Source organism: Heptranchias perlo, chromosome 10 (assembly GCF_035084215.1).
Source record: "Heptranchias perlo isolate sHepPer1 chromosome 10, sHepPer1.hap1, whole genome shotgun sequence".
Lineage (NCBI taxonomy): Eukaryota > Metazoa > Chordata > Chondrichthyes > Hexanchiformes > Hexanchidae > Heptranchias > Heptranchias perlo.
In genome coordinates this window covers 35,315,375-35,332,999 of record NC_090334.1, presented here as the reverse complement: position 1 = coordinate 35,332,999, position 17,625 = coordinate 35,315,375, and the positions used below count along the sequence as shown (strand labels likewise).

General features: G+C 42.7%; 1 protein-coding gene across 1 annotated transcript in view; it reads left to right on the top strand.

The window, feature by feature from the left end:
- Nucleotides 1-17,625, top strand: part of ttc6 (tetratricopeptide repeat domain 6) — a 162,015-nt gene that overhangs the window by 47,813 nt on the left and 96,577 nt on the right. Inside the window, exons 10-12 of the mRNA XM_067992173.1 lie at nt 3,368-3,518; nt 5,850-5,932; nt 6,952-7,074. Coding sequence (XP_067848274.1) covers nt 3,368-3,518; nt 5,850-5,932; nt 6,952-7,074 — 357 coding nt within the window. The remainder of the gene's footprint in view (nt 1-3,367; nt 3,519-5,849; nt 5,933-6,951; nt 7,075-17,625) is intronic.

Below are 17,625 nucleotides of genomic sequence, written 5' to 3'. Positions count from 1 at the left end.
GCAGCGAACAAAAATACACCAATTGTCGCAACAATTTCCTTTGGCATCTTTGCCGTTCCATCACAAGCAAGTTTCCTTACTGACATCTGGATGAGTGGAAAAAAATTCTGTTGCTAGTATCATAATCCATTCCTTTTTTAACCTCAAGGATCGGTTTACTTAAAGCTTTCTTGGTTGTCCTCCTCACCTTTTGATCCGCCACAAATTACAGCTCGTTCAGAATGCCACATACTGCATTCTTGCCTGCACACCTTCATTGCTCCCATCCTTGCCAAGCTCCACTGGCTCCCCGTGCCTTAGTGAACTGACTTCACGATCCTTTCCTTCCAAATATTTGTCCATGCACAATCTCAGTGGGCCTCGTGCGCCATGCGTTCTTGCTATTCTCTAATACCATTTAAGAGCCTTGTTGGTTCATCATCAAGTGACTCAACAGCATTATTGCAGGTTCTGATTGGGATTCATTATAATGCTGCACAACAATGAACCAATCTCTCAAAAATTGCTATACTGAAAATTGTATTATTTTAGGGAGTGCCCTATGAAGTTGCTGCAAAAAAGTTAATGCATTTTTGACATGAAAACTTACAGATCCTGTGGTCATTGTGGCCTTCTTGTGAATTACTCGATTGTAGTTTTACTCTTGAATACTATGGCCTAGAAATTTGATTGCACCTGAAAACAGGTGTGCAGGGAGCAGAACACGGGCGTAGGGAATTCGTGCTGGGACCTAGTTATTTTGGGTCAGGTTTGCAGCCAGCACTACCCGTGCTGCTTATTGAATGCGCACCTTTTTGGGGGAGTGGGGGTGGGGGAGAAATTGGGCATCTCCAACACCACTTAAATGCAGCCTGGACGTCTTAAATGGGAGGTACACTGTGGCTGCACACAGGAGGGAACGCTTCTGAACAGAGAAATGGCTGCACGACCTGTAGAATGGGCCCTGGTCACCTTCCTGATACAGCAAACTGATATGTCGCTGATGTCACCTGCTGCAGCCTGGAATGATCGAACGACCCTGTGGCGTAAAAGTTAAGGACCACAGTGACCTTGACAGCCACAGGCAGTACTGTCCATATCCTGGTTTGGAGCTTCAGTTGTGGTTGCAGCAGGGGACATAGCTCCATGACAGCCTCCTTGAAGTTGAGGTATGAGAGGTGCTCCCTGAAGATCCGCTGTGGGCTTGACCTCCTGCGCAATGCCCTCCTCCTCCCTCTTCTCTCAGCTATTCCTGCTCACTCCTGTCTCCTTCATTGCTCCTCCTCCTCCAGCCCGAAAGGTAGACCTATCAGATCATCCATGACTGGAATAAATAACTGGCAAAGCAGATAAAAGCAGTCTATCATCAATACAAAGTTCTTCTCCCAAGTCAGAATTCACTTGTGCAGTGGAGGAAATAGACAAGAAAAGGCCTAGAAGTTGACCAGCAGCCTGAGAGGACATACCAGCAACTAACTAAAGGGGTGAGCCCTTTAAATAGTACTCCTTCAGGATCCTTGCTGACTTTTAACACCAGGATTTGCTGGGCGAGTTTATTACGTGGTGAGTCAGGCACTGGGTCAGACCATTTTCACAGAAGGGTCTTACAACCAGCATAAGACCCTTATTTAAATATTATAACTAGCTTGCCGAATTGTTCCGGCTAGCACCCTCCACGCCTAAGGAGCAGCCCAATCCAGTATGGCGGGTGACACACTTCCCGTGAGGGATGGGCCTATATGCGTGTTGCCCACCTGTTTTGGACCCTTAGGTGCCTGTCTTACTCCTGATAAACAGGTGCAGAGTGATCAAATTTCTAGGCCTGTTTTCCTTGTGCACTATGTGGGTTCTAACTTCAGTATATTTCTCTCATTATCATTTTTAAATACTGTGCAGCTGCTCCATTGTGGGAGAACATATTGGAGTCGAAATTGGTATATGTTGCACCTATTTTTCAGGTGTAAAACAGGCACATCATTGACAAATTTAGCAGCAGGATGGCTCGTGCCCAATCTGCACGTACATTCGGGCCACTGCTAAATTCGCCGGGCCCATTCTTTAGATGTTTTGGGTGGTCTCCTAAAACAAGTGTTAGGCCTCTTGCATATGTTAATTAGGGGCCTAACGCCTGTTTAAGTACCCCTCTAGGAAATTTGTTTCCGATGAACGGAGCAGGTGCCTGGCTTGCCATCCTCAGGATTCTTCATATTATTGTTATCTTTAATGTTATCTTAAAGTATTCTGTGCAGGGGTTTAAATTCTGTATTGAGTACAAAACTCCTTTATCCATTACCAGCGACGATATATGTTGCCTCTGGAACCTTTCCTTTTTGGAAAACTGGAGAAGGTGAAAGAAATATGCTCCGCAAATTGCTATCTTTTGTTTTAGTAAAGAAGTATGAACCCAAGAAATCATTTAATGGTGAAAAATAGATTCATATAACTGTCGGCTATTTATTTTAAAATGAGCCACTGCCTCTGCTGAAATAGCAGATACAAATTTCAGATGAACATATTAAATGTTCGTACACCAGTCCCCCACAGCATAATTTCAGGGCGTTGACAAGCAGACAGTTTTCAAGGACTGGATTATTAAATTTGGTGCTGTGATTCCTGGGTCACAGTGCTTCACTATTTGTTTCACGGTTTCACTTTTATTTCACAAGTTTTCCAAAACATAGGATGTGGGAATGGAAAGTTACATATTGTTGGAGGAATATTGTTTAAAGGAACAGCTATTCTTGGAGTTTCCCTGGTAATCTGCTTGCTATTCTCACAATATATGGAGGATAACTTGAATCAAAAAATAATGATTCCTTCACCAAAGGTGATTAGTCTACCTATGAGCTATACAAGATTTAAACAGAAATGAATTTGATTAATTATATTTCACTCAAGGTCTTAGAAATGTAGCGTCCTTTATCTGAAATTCTTTTCACCTTGTTCCAGAAAACTATATTGCCTATATTGAGGATTAAAATTAGACATACGAGCAAGCACAGCTTGTCATGAAGCTGGATTATACTTTTAACTCTGATTTTTTGGTATTCTTAACACTTGAAGAATATAAATTATTTTAATCAGTGCCAGCATGCTAACTGCTGGTAGCAACTTCTTGCCAATAAATTATGGAGTTGGAAATGGTGACTACTTCCCTGGTAAATTACTAAAGTATTTTGCCTTCGGAGCATTGATTGAGTTAATTCTGGAGACTCAGCAGAGTATAGGTGAATATTTCCAGGTTCACATCTAAATAATGCAGATGAGATTTTGCTCAATAATAAAAATGTGTTTTAAGGTCTGAATGCAGTGTGATATATATATACATTATTATTATTGAATCAGAGCCTTTTCTGTATGTCTAATATACCTTGTGTTTTATTTCCAGAACTGTTTGCTTAGCTCATATAAATCTTGGGCTTATTTTCCTTTTAAAACTGGATCACTATTATGAAGCGATCCGAAGGTTTACAAATGCCTTAAAGGTTGTGCCAACTTCAATGAGAGCATATGTGTGTCGGGCAGAGACATATCATAAGGTATATAAGTATTTGAAACAAAATTGTTAAACTTGATTTTTGGGGCTCAGTTCGCTACCTCTTTATCTTAACATATGTAAATTGATTGATTACCATGAAAGTTCCAGTTTTGATTCATAAGAAATAGAAGCAGAAGTAGGCCATATGGCCCCTCGAGCCTGCTCCGCCATTCAATAAGATCATGGCTGATCTTTGATCTTGACTCCGCTTTCTAGCCCGATCCTCATATCCCTTGATTCCCCTAGAGTCCAAAAATCTATCTATCTCAGCCTTGAATATACTCAAGATCAGGATGATGGTCAGCTGTGATATTCCCCATGGTTGAATAGTCTGCTGACACTCACTTTCTACGCTCAAAGATGAGAAATAACCACATGGGGACACCTGGCAACCAATAACATTTCATGCTGGCAGCACATCCTATTTGGTGTCTGCTCATCTGCATTTACTGACAAAAATCAGCAAGGTCTCCCCATGATGCTTTTGGGAAAAGCCCTTTTATACCCACATGAGCACAAGATCAGGAGGCTCCCACGATTGTGAACAAATAAATGCCACATAGGTTTGGAAGGGCTCTACCCACCCAGGCACTTAGGCTAGCTCCGAGCCGATCACCTCCTTTATTTTCTCTGATCAGTTACCATTAGGCTGCAACCTTCTCAATCTCACTTCACAGTTATCTTGAACTTTACAGCACTCCACAGCTCTGGTTCATTTTCTCTTTTTGCTATTATTGTTTTAACGCAGTTTGATGTTTTGTGCACCTGCTTCTGTTTAATGCAATGTTTGCTATGATTTGTGTTATTTCTCTCCATAGTGGCATTAACAATGGTGGCTGCACACACTCACCAGCTACTGTAAAATTAACCATACACAGAAAATGTGTTTAAGTGCCATAATACCCATTAAAGATCAATAAAAACACACCACTTTTATTGTAAAGCAAATTGAGCTTAACTCAACAAAAATTCTGCAAATGTTAAAGAAAAAACAAAAAGTTTTTTATTTTCTGATACCGATAGTAATTTCAAACATTTGAAGGTTGCCTGTAAAGAACCAGGGCCCTTAAAATTTTTGGGCCACAATCTCGGTAGTTACAGTGGGATCATGCCTTCCACGCTGACCCTGCTGGACTATGCAGCATCAATGGGAAGGCACTTAATTTGCATGGGCTGGTGGACACCTGCACCAGTATGGGTGGAGCTTGGGCACTTGCCAGGAAACTCCAGGGCCTGGCTGTCATCCAGGAGTGAGGCCCAGTTCCTCTTCTCCTGAGAAACGATTTCTGCGATCCATTACAAAGTGGGCTCCAGGGCACTTCCCTGGCCTGAACACACCCACCCTGGTGTGGGCCAGCTTGCGTTCTTCTGGAGGCCAGTATGCCTTCTCTCATGTTGTGTACCAGCTTCCAACCTTGCGCTGGGTCCCACTGAGGTTGGGGAAGAGGAAACGCCCAGCGTAGGCTGTCGCCACTCTGGCTCCACCCCTCACAAGGTTGAGCGGGATCTCCCAGCATAAGCCAGGATCTAGTATATCTAGGTTTCTGCCTATTTCCTGGCCATTCCATCAGAGATAAAGGTGGGTAAATTCAGCCCCCGAGCTATGATGCCTTCCCCACCTTGCTACCAGCCGACAGTGCCTGATTTCCTGCCATTAGCTGATTGCTATCTTCTCCTCATCGTGCCGCTCCCTCTATTTCTGCTGTTTCTCATGTACCTCCATTACAAGGCCTTATCATCCATTGGAGCATTCAGTACCCCTCATCTCTCAAGCACCATCCTTTTTATATGATTTTACTGTAATAAAAAGGAAGCATAATTGTCTGTGCTTGATATTGATCCTTTAATTCTGTCATGTACATAAAAGGTTAGAAACCGAATTAACTCTCAGAAGTCACCGCCCAGTTTAACTGGATAGTGTTGTGACGATTAATTGGTTTAGTCTCCAGGCAGTTTGTTTGCGGGAGAAGCCAAACCATTCAGTTCAAATGCAAACATTCATTCTTTTTTTATTATTCGTTCATGGGACATGGCAAGGCCAGCATTTATTGCCCATCTCTAATTGCCCTTGAGAAGGTGGTGGTGAGCCGCCTTCTTGAACCGCTGCAGTACGTGTGGTTCAGATATCTGTGGCTCACTTTACACAATTCTACTTCCTTTAAAATATATATTTTGTTTTGCATCTATTTATATGATTTAAATTTATGTAAACTATATATTTTGTGAGGAAAAATTGTGATGAAAAAGCAAAAAAATCTTTTTTGGCTAACAGAATTTCAAACGAACTGATGATGATCAGTGACATGTTTTGTAATTGACTTTGTTGTGGCAGATCCATAATCTGAAAAGTGCACTGAAGGATATAACATGTGCCATCCACCTCCAGCCTCAAACACAGTACCTCTACCTGTTAAGGTGAGAATAAAGGATCATTTTTTTTCTGCAATGTATTCATAGTGTTATGATGCAATACATTAACTTAATCAGGTCTTTATAGATCTAGCTGTTTCCTAGCTTTCATACCAAGAATTTTAATTTACGCCATGAGCATTCAGTCCATGACATAGTATCCATGAGACAGAAGGACTTTGTGATAGATTTCGCTTCATATATAGGCATAGGAGAGTGTACTTACTGTTTCCATTCTAACTATTTCCTTTAACCATGCACTAGAGAAAATAGGTAAGAATTATGTTAACCAATTAAAATTATTCCTGCACTCACAACCATGACGATAACCATAGAATAATTGGCCCTGAAAGTTCACATTGTTTTCAGTGTTAAAATTGGGACAACTCACTTGACTGGGCAGAAAATTGGGGTGGAAGCCATTTATATCAGCTTTCTATCCTAAAAACAAAGTGCCTGAATTTCCAAACACGATCTTCCCATAGTGTCCCCATACACCTAATTACCATATATTAAAATGAGGGCCAATGGTGCCGCAGCCCTGAATTTTCTGTATTTATGTTTATAATGCACCAGAGGTAAATTATAATGAGCAATATAAGGCAAAGCTGTTTCCAGGATCATCTGAGACTGGTAGAAGTGAAGAGGGTTTGAGCTGGAAGACTGCTAAAAGTTTGTGCAGTAGTTACTGCAGCTGGGAATAATTTTTTGGAGGTTTTTTTTTGGCATTCAGCATAGATAGCCTTGGATTGGCTTCTGACTGCCTGTGGGAGTGTGAAAACCCTCCTGCCTCCCAAAGTGAAAGTTTCTCAGGAGCAGATAAGGCATTTCCCTGTAATGCCACTTCCACATTAACACTAATTCCTTCTGGGTGAAAGTATTTGAGCTGGTTTATGAGAGTGCAAAAGCAGGTGATGGAGAAGATGAGACCGAGGGGGTTGTGTCAGAGGAACATGTGGCATGATCTTGGTCCTGGGCCTTTTGGGTGGGCTTGACCTTTATATCCTCCCCCTTTTTATCATTAGCCTCATAGTTCACAAGGAAGAATTTTCTTCTCTCTTGCTCCTTTTCTTCATCATTATCATCATCATCTTCTTCATTTTCATCTTCTGCCCCTTTGTTGCTGTGATGTATCTGCATGAAAGGAGGTACAAGCTATGGATGGGTGAGCATAACACATGGGATTAAGGAGACAGAAAAGGGTGTGTAAACTTGAGGTTATGTGCTGCTTCATAGAGATGCCTTGGAGGTTGTGTATTTGTACAACCACTAACCTGATGCTGGGACTATGTCACCAACCTTACCATCTCCCACAACTACAGAAGAGTGCTTCCCAATCTGCTCCACGGCCTGTTCCTTGTCGGGGGTGACCTCCTTAATGATTCCTCTGACGTCTGCCTCTTGTGGACACTGTGAGTGAATTAGGTGAAAGCTAGCAATTGAAGGATTGTTTCCCAGGAGGCATCGATCACCTGATGCAAGAGATCTGGTGGTATCACCCTATTAAAGTGGAGGAAAGAGTTTTAAGGTTCTGTATGCAAGTAAGTGCTGTTAGAGAGAAGATGACACATACAATATGATCTTGAGTTAGTGTCCCCTTTAACCAGAGTGCATTAGTGCAGTTCTTAATTTTAGAGGCACAACAGTGTGCTATTGCCCAGGGTACCCAAGGAAGAAAAGGGAGAGTGGCCAGAGTGCTACCTTGCATTCCTAGTCAGGGTATTGAACTTCTTGTGGCACTGGCCTGTCGTTCTGGGAATGAAAGTGTTGGTACTCAATGCCAGTGCCATCTTCTTCCACATGGCACAAGAAATATTTTTGAGACTTCCTCTCATGGAGACCCAGCAGTCTCTTCCTCCTCTGATCAATCCCCTTGGTGAGGATTTGGAGGTCAGTCTCATTAAAATTGTGAGTTCTTCTTTTGTTGCAATTTGCAATGCTCTTGTCCCTTTTCAGCTGTCAGAGACAGATCCTCCAGTGGAAGACATTCTTGAAATATGGGACCAAATCAAATATGAGCCATCCAGTTAATTTAATGAGCTGAATAGTTTCCTGCTCACCTGTTGCTCCTGTACCTGCTACTGCAATCTGCAGCCAGGCGTGGCTTTTTAAAGGCTGCAATCATATTTCCAAGCACCCTCAGAGCAGTACTGCCATTTTACATGGATTTGTGCTAGAGAACCGCCAATGGATATTTAAATGAACTGACCCCACAAATTTTGGCGGTTTCAGTTTTGCAGAGCATAGGCGAGTGCAAGTCTAGACTCATTGGTGAAAATTTGGTGCAACTTGCTGCTTGGAATTTCAGGGCCATCATTTTTGGCGATGACATATGAATTTGCATTTCAATTGTTTTGCAAATTGAACTTGCTGACCTAAATTTCAGGCCTGTGTTATTTTAACTTCTGGGTCTCATTTAAATTTGACTGTTTGGTTTCCCAAGCGATTGCATTGAGAACTGGAAGCCCCGCTACTTTCGGAGTGGGATTTCCGGGGAGCGTGCGGAAGCCTGTTTAAAGTGAGAGTGCTTCTCTTAAAGGGCGGTTGCATTTCCTTCTGGCTGATGATTAAATGACAGTGATAATGATGTGATAAAAGGAGACAATAATGAGAGAAATTAGAGAAATAAAAGATGTATCCGAGACCCAGAGGATGTGTAAATAGTTACAGCAGAATAGCAAAGAGTGAGGGAAACATGGAATATGTGGCAAAGGCGAAGAAGGCTCCAGTGCAGCACTGGTTCCATTGGCCGGGAGTATGATAAAATAAAAAGACAGGTGACATCAGGGGAGCAGACCACACCACCTGCCATGTACCGAGAGAGCATTCCCACAACCTCCCTCATTCTCGATTCACTCATCCTACAGTACCAGTACCTGCTGTCCGAGAGAAAATCGGAGACGTGGTTAAGGTCTGAAGTTGTTAAAGTCAGTTTTAAGGCCAGAAGGCTGAAAAGTGATAGGAGAAAGGTGAGGTGCTGTTCCTTGAGCCTGCATTGAGCTTCATTAGAACAGTGTAGGAGGCTAAGGGCGGAGAGGTCAGAGTGGGAATAGGACGGAGATTTAAATTGATGAATGACCGGAAGCTCAGGATCGCATTTGCAGACTGAATGGAAATGTTCAGCAAAGTGATCACCCAATCTGCGTTTGGTCTTCCCTATGTAGATAGGATTGCATTGTGAGCAGTGAATACAGTATACTAAGCTGGAGGAAGAACGAGTAAATCACTATCTCACTCAGGTGAAGTATTTGGGGCTCCTGGACGTTGGTATGGGAGGAGGTGAAAGGACAGGTGTTGCATCTTCTGCGCTTGCATGGGAAGGTGCCGGGGGGAGGAGACCAGTTGTTAGGGGTCACCGAGGAGTGGACCAGGATGTCACGGAGGGAACTATCCCTTTGGAAAGGGGATGGGAGGGGATCATGTGTATGGTGGTAGGATCACGTTGGAGGTTGGAAATGGCGGAGGATGATCTGTCGAAAGCGAAGGCTGATGGGGTGAAAGGTGAGGACAAGGAGGGCCCTATTCTAGGAGGGAGGAGGGGTGAGGATGGAAGTAAACAAGCTCTTCTGCCTGTCATATATGTGGCGATGCCGGTGATGGACTGGGGTTGACAATTGTAAACAATTTTACAACACCAAGTTATAGTCCAACAAATTTATTTTAAATTCCACAAGCTTTCGGAGGCTTCCTCCTTCCTCAGGTGAACGGTGTGGAAATGACATTTTCGAATCCTTCACATTTGAAAATAACAGAACAATGTCTGGTGATTACTGCCCGTTGCCAAGGCAATCACAGTGAGCAGACAGAAAGGTGTCACCTAAAAGGCCACCGAATATACAAACCCCCCAAAAAAAAGAGAGAGAGAAGGAAGACAGTCAATGACCCGTTATATTAAAAACAGATAACATTTGTTCGCTGGTGGGGTTATGTGTAGTGTGACATGAACCCAAGATCCCGGTTGAGGCCGTCCTCATGGGTGCGGAACTTGGCTATCAATTTCTGCTCGACGATTTTGCGTTGTCGTGTGTCTCGAAGGCTGTCTTGGAGTATGTTTACCCGAAGGTCGGTGGCTGAATGTCCATGACTGCTGAAGTGTTCCCCGACAGGGAGAGAACCCTCCTGTTTGGCGATTGTTGCGCGGTGTCCGTTCATCCGTTGTCGCAGCGTCTGCATGGTCTCGCCAATGTACCATGCTCTGGGGCATCCTTTTCTGCAACGTATGAGGTAGACAACGTTGGCCAAGTCACAGGAGTATGAACCGTGCACCTGGTGGGTGGTGTCCTCTCGTGTGATGGTGGTATCTGTGTCGATGATCTGGCATGTCTTGCAGAGGTTACCGTGGCAGGGTTGTGTGGTGTCGTGGACGCTGTTCTCCTGAAAGCTGGGTAATTTGCTGCGAACGATGGTTTGTTTGGGGTTGGGTGGCTGTTTAAAGGCGAGTAGTGGAGGTGTGGGGATGGCCATAGCGAGGTGTTCGTCATCATTGATGACATGTTGAAGGCTGCGGAGAATATGGCGTAGTTTCTCCGCTCCGGGGAAGTACTGGACGACGAAGGGTACTCTGTTGGTTGTGTCCCGTGTTAGTCTTCTGAGGAGGTCTACGCGATTTTTCGCTGTGGCCCGTCGGAACTGTCGATCGATGAGTCGAGCATCATATCCCGTTCTTACTAGGGCGTCTTTCAGCATCTGTAGGTGTCCATCGCGTTCCTCCTCGTCTGAGCAGACCCTGTGTATTCGCAGGGCCTGTCCATGACGATCCGGATTCTTTCCCCTCAGTCTGGTTCAGTAAAAACTGAAGTCGAATACATTTTAAAGTTCATCACAACTTTAACAGCAGGTCTTAGTCTGTAGCTTCAATTCAGATTCCTGAGAGAATCCGAACGATTCTAACAGAATAAGGAGACAAAGACAAAGACAAAAACTCATACCTTTATACAAATCAATAGGGGTTGGAACATACTTAACGAGGGTCAACACCAATCATAAGCCGGGCACAGGTTGCCATGCGAGGTTACATTATTTCCGGCCAATCATAAATCGTCCATGTGCTGATCATGCTGCTGTTAGACATCAAAGGGGATACTTCCTCACCTTCCAACTTGGAATGTTCTTCCCTGTTCCTTCTGTTCCTTATCTCCCAACCTGGAATGTCTTTCAACTTTGGCTAAGCTCGTTACCTATATTGATCTGCCATAAACATGGAGACATTCAGACCAGTCCTTGAATCACATCAAAGACTCTACATTGCTAAGACCATGCAAACCTGCTGACTACGCAAACATATGGCCCAGCAGGAGGCCAGGCCACCTGTACCAATCTCAGTTACTAACTAATTAACCCTTTCTAACCATTTTGCATTCTGCTTCTTTGCCACGTAGGCATTTTAATATTTTACCGAAAACTGACCACGTAGGGATTCTCATTCCCCCCTTTTATCATTTCATGATAACCAATTATTACGGTGCTCACTGGTTCTGCAGGTTCTGCAGCGCAGCAACATTTATGTAAGCAATAAACTATAAGAATTATAACAATGAATATGACTAGCCCTTGAACTAGAGAAGTCCCAGTAGAACACAGACATGTTTCATCAATACGCCTTTGTACTCTTATCTGTTCTCAGGAACAGACTCCTTCTAAACATCTCTCAAGTAAGCTGCGAATGTCCTTGGTCAGCTAAACCTATTCATGTTAGTTTGAAAAGGCTAACATAGTCAAATATCTCATGGTGCTTTATATTTTGTTTCCAGCCTAACTAGACTGAATGGTACCTTTCAGACCATTTTACACCTGTGAATTGGTGCCCTCCCCATTATATCCCTTAATCCAAATTCTCCCTACAATATCCCGTTAGATGCTGTACCTCATCTTAACCAGGTTCCCTTCGTGTTGGCCACCAGTCCGGGTGGAAGAGAGGCAGAGCATCTGATAATCCTATCAAAATATAATTGTCTTCCCTTTTACATGCACCTTACCCCAGCGGGTGCTACTCCTGGTACCATTAAGATGTGTTCTTAGTTGAAACCACAGAGACAATGGGGACATTCTCACCCAGGCTCTGTTTTACTATCTTTGCCAAACCCTTCATCCTCTGCTTACATTTATTACATGCAATGAAAATCAAGAAGCACATTACAACAAACTGCACTACGACTAATACATATGAAATTAATCTAATCCAAGGATGGATCTGTATATTCAGTCCCAAATTCCAGAGGTCATTTCACCAGGTGGTGACTTTAATTTGGTCAATGTCATGCTTAATGTTGTTATTGTCCTGTTGTAGGTTATAATAAACCTTCTGGGAGAGGCGTATCTCCATTCGCAATGCTTTCAAGTATTTAGGCAACAGGGGTGTCAGATACCCAAATGTGTCCTGATATGCTTTTAAGTCCTTTCTGACATTCTCAGAAACTTGTAAGGTGGTGAGGTTATGCCGGTGTATCTCTACCAGTTCCTCGGGTCCAATCCGAACCAGGACTTCAGAAATGGAGTAGAATTCTGGACTTAAAATATCACAAGTTAGATTGGCATATTTAAACGTTTTCAAATTAGTTGTAACACAGTATTCGCCCTCTCCGGCATATACCACTTAAGTGGGTTTTAGATCCGCCTCTAGGGCCTCCATGGTACAGTTAATATCCGGATTGGTACCGGTATTATTAAACCCACACTGTGCTTCTAGGCTGTGTCCAACACTATGTGGACACACAGTGACAGCATGTCTAGTAACACATCCCTTTAATTTTGTTCCAGCCAATCAGCTTAAATCTACGTCCTCTAGTTCTTGAACCCTCTGCTAGGGGAAACAGGTACTTCCTGTCTACTTTATCTGGGCCCCTCATAATCTTGTAATTTTGTATCCATCGTGCGGATATCTTCTAAATATTGTTTCTCCCAATTTTATTGTTAACTGATGGGAACCTAACCCTGAATTTTGGAAATCCAAATTACTGTGTCCCTCTTTACTTTAATTTCAGTCCTTTTGATTGATACCAGTGTTTCCTGACTGTTTCATTAATTAGTTGGTTTCTCTATGGACCATGTGTCAGTGCCTTGTTTAAAAGGATTTCTCACTCGCCTGGACCACATTAACCATTTTCCTGTTGTGCTGTTGTCAAGTAACTGAGCCTGTCTGAGACTCATTCTTCAATGTATCTTCTTCATGTATCTCCGCATACTAGCAGCATCTCATAGGAATGAGCTTAGTGTTCTTGGATATTAACTTTCTGCTGGCCAGTCTCTTCTTCCTCATGGTATTTCCGAACATTTTCCACGGCACACATCATATGTCCTGTAGGATTCAGTCCTGTAAAAGCAACTGGTTTGTTTAAAGAGTGGTTGCAATAGCTCACCAGGCCATAGGCCTTTGTAATCATGTGCTTCATCCTGATCTCCGTTTCAGATGATGGCAACATACATTTGTATCTTTTATGTCCACTGTAGCCACTCTTAGGTTTTCAGGTTATCTTATCAAAAAGATCAGGGGTGTCTAGAGTGCTTATCTCCCCCTGAATGGTCCCGATGTCAGGGTAGTGGCCAGGCTATTGAGTGTAGTTTTCTCATTATTCATTATAGGCAAGGACACAAATATCTCCACGAGAAAGCTATCAATTTACTATTCTCAACTACACTTTCCTGACTTCCACTAGATTGTATATTTATGCCAGATTGATTTTTTTATCATGCCCAATTCAATGACTTTAGAGAAATTCCCATATCTCCCCACCTCGAGCATTCTGTCTCGGAAGACAACAAATAGGTTAAAACAAAACAAATCAAAATGTTTTCAAAAGAAGAGAATCAGTTTGATATCACCACGCTGTGACATTTGGTATCCGCTGATGTCTGCAGCTAAAGTCTTAAATCTTTAACACCACTGGATCGTTTCCTGCACCAAATTTCTCCAGCAAATGTTGCACCGTAACTTTGTAACTACTCTTGGTAATCCTGCACCATCAACACTCGCGTGGTCCCAAAAAAAAACCAGGGTCACCTGTTTTAAAAGAAACACAGAAAATCCATTGCGGCTCTTCTTGAGAGCCCAAGTGATTAATTTGTCGAATCTTCATTTATTATTTATTTATCCAAAGGAATAATCCCTATACCCGAAACAAATTTAGAAAACAAAACAGGAGAGAGAAATTGCCTAGTTCCACTCTCGCTCTCTCTCTGAAGCACGCAGCCTGTCTGAAATAAACACTGCCTCTCCCACATACAGATGTACGCAGGGCTGCAGACTGGAATTTCTAACTCCAAGTCCTAATCTCTGTGTTTTCAAGATGTAACCACATTAAGCAGATATCATTAGCAGCCGCCTGCTAAGATACGTTATATTCCTCTTTTATTAATTTATTAATGGTTTGGGCATGTGTTTCTAGCACTGTAGCTATCCTTTGCAAATATATGGTCAGCATTTGATCCTTATCTGTATTTTCATTTATCTTTTAATATATCTTTAATGCGAGACCCTAAATCTCTGACCTTTTGATCTAATGTTGTCAAATCAATGGTGTTAACAACTGAGGCAAAGGCAGTTGCTATATCACTTATCACAGATCTTTACGTCTCCATATTTGCCTATCTCTTTTTACGATGTCCACCTCCATTCCATGTGGCTCTTTGTTTTAACACTTGAGTTAGGAGGTGTTGATCTAATTGTTGAGTTTTCTTAGCATTCTCAATGCGAGTTATATAATTTGTCAGGGAAGGTCTCCCCTCTTTGGTCAGATCTTGTATTCTACTATTAATTTCAAATAAAATTGAATAGCCCCAGAACTTGTCAAAACTTCCTTATCATACTGTGGCAGGGTAAAACTGATAGGTGTTTAGCTCAAGTAATGGACTTCCAATTGTCTAACCTATGCTTCCTTTTCATATGATTTGTTTTACATTCTTTTCTTATCAATTTTTCACTGTAGCGTGAAAACTTATATCTCAGTCAATTGTAGCCTTTGGCATTTCCGAGTAATTGGGACAATTTTACTAATATAACCTATACCAATTATCACCTCATGTTCACCTGTGTTCTGGGCAAGCCTCAGACAGTTCTCAACCGACTGGGTCATTTCTATCTGTTTGAACTGCTCTTGGCATGACAGTCTGGCTTCTTGGGATGGAAGGGGTTAATATTAACTTGCTCTTGTGGTAGGAGTAACTTGATCCTTCTCCCTTTGAGATTAAGTTTCCACCTTCAAAATTTCTCTTCACACAGGTTTGACTGATTTTTTACTTTTCACATTTGTGGATTGCTTTATACTATATTTTTGCACACTATTTTTTCACATACTTTTAGTGGATGTGATTATAATCAACGCTCCGAGCTGTTCCAGCTTTCCGACTTTTCCTATCACAGTGATACCAGATAGTTTTTTTAATCTATCCTGTTAATTTTTAACCTCTTTTTAAACCACAGCCAATCACAAAATAAACATTCAAAATGCCAATTTTTTGAAGATCCCATGTCTGGAATTTAACATGCCCACACTTTATAAGAACCAGAATTTAATAGGTCACTTAACCTCAATAACTCCAATTTTAATTCGGCAGTATCAGAATTAAACACACGACAAGACAGATACATTACACAAAGGAAGAAAACACGCAAGACACAGTAAGAAGGGGGCGTGGCCCACAACACCGACAAAAAAAAACACTGATCAAGACAGGCTTTTTAAAGGGACAGTACACTTAAACAACAAAACCTTTCTTTTTCGGGTCTCTGTCTTTTAAACATTTGTCTAGTCACTTAATTCTATCCATATTTGTTTTTACAGTACTGTCTCCATAAAGCAATTAGTTCTTTGGCTGTGGTACCTCTGTTATTTTTCCAAATTAATTCCTGAGCCTTTTTGGCGGCATCTAAGTTTTATCAATAGTTCCTGTTTATATCCAATCACCAGGAACTTAAACCCTGACTACCCTCAGTGATATTAACCACTGACCTACCGCTTACAAGTTATTCCCTCAGTGATATTCGACCACTGACCTCTTCCTGCTATTTCTGTGTATTCGCCAGACTGACCTGAATCTTGTAAGGACGCCACACGAGTGTTAGCGATTGGACGATTCGTCGTCAGACTGACGGATTGGAGGAAAACCGACGTAGTAAATTAAGACTACTTACATCGGGGCGCCATTTCCTTCCTCCGTGTCTGAGACAATCCGCCTCTTACTCCGCGAACTCTCGGTGAACGACCGTTAAGATCCCCGTACGCGCCACCAAATGACGATCCGGATTCTTTCCCCAGTCTGGTTCAGTAAAAACTGAAGTCGAATACATTTTAACGTTCATCACAACTTTAATAGCAGGTCTTAGTCTGTAGCTTCAATTCAGATTCCTGAGAGAATCCGAACGATTCTAACAGAATAAGGAGACAAAGACAAAGACAAAAACTCATACCTTTATACAAATCAATAGGGGTTGGAACATACTTAACGAGGGTCAACACCAATCATAAGCCGGGCATAGGTTGCCATGCGAGGTTACATTATTTCCGGCCAATCATAAATCGTCCATGTGCTGATCATGCTGCTGTTAGACATCAAAGGGGATACTTCCTCACCTTCCAACTTGGAATGTTCTTCCCTGTTCCTTCTGTTCCTTATCTCCCAACCTGGAATGTCTTTCAACTTTGGCTAAGCTCGTTACCTATATTGATCTGCCATAAACATGGAGACATTCAGACCAGTCCTTGAATCACATCAAAGACTCTACATTGCTAAGACCATGCAAACCTGCTGACTACGCAAACATATGGCCCAGCAGGAGGCCAGGCCACCTGTACCAATCTCAGTTACTAACTAATTAACCCTTTCTAACCATTTTGCATTCTGCTTCTTTGCCACGTAGGCATTTTAATATTTTACCGAAAACTGACCACGTCGGGATTCTCATCCATAGCGGATGGCCTCTTTGACGTGGTTAGGGTGGAAGCTGGAAAAGTGGAGCATCGTGAGGTTGTCCGTGGGCTTGCGGTAGAGTGAGGTGCTGAGGTGCCCGTCTTTGATGGAGATTCGTGTGTCCAAGAAAGAAACTGATTCTGAGGAGTAGTCCATGGTGAGCTTGATGGTGGGATGGAACTTGTTGATGTTATCGTGTAGTCTCTTTAGTGATTCCTTACCGTGGGTCCATAGAAAGAAAATGTCGTCGATGTATCTGGTGTATAGTGTTGGTTGGAGGTCCTGTGCAGTGAAGAAGTCGTGCTCGAACTTGTGCATGAAAATGTTGGCGTATTGGGGTGCGAATTTGGTCCCCATGGCTGTTCCGTGTGTTTGGGTAAAGAACTGGTTATCGAAGGTGAAGACATTGTGATCCAGGATGAAGCGGATGAGTTGTAGGATGGCGTCTGGAGATTGGCTGTTGTTGGTGTTGAGTATTGATGCTGTCGCAGCGATGCCGTCATCGTGGGGGATACTGGTGTAGAGTGCCGAGACGTCCATCGTGGTGAGAAGTGTTCCTGGTTCAACAGGTCCGTGGGTACTGAGTTTTTGTAGAAAGTCTGTAGTGTCGCGACAGAAGTTGGGGGTTCCCTGCACGATGGGTTTCAGGATGCCCTCGATGTATCCAGAGAGGTTCTCACACAGGGTTCCGTTGCCTGATACGATAGGACGTCCGGGTGTGTTGGCTTTGTGTATCTTTGGGAGGCAGTAGAAGTCTCCCACGCGGGGAGTACGTGGGAGACGTGCCTGTCATATAG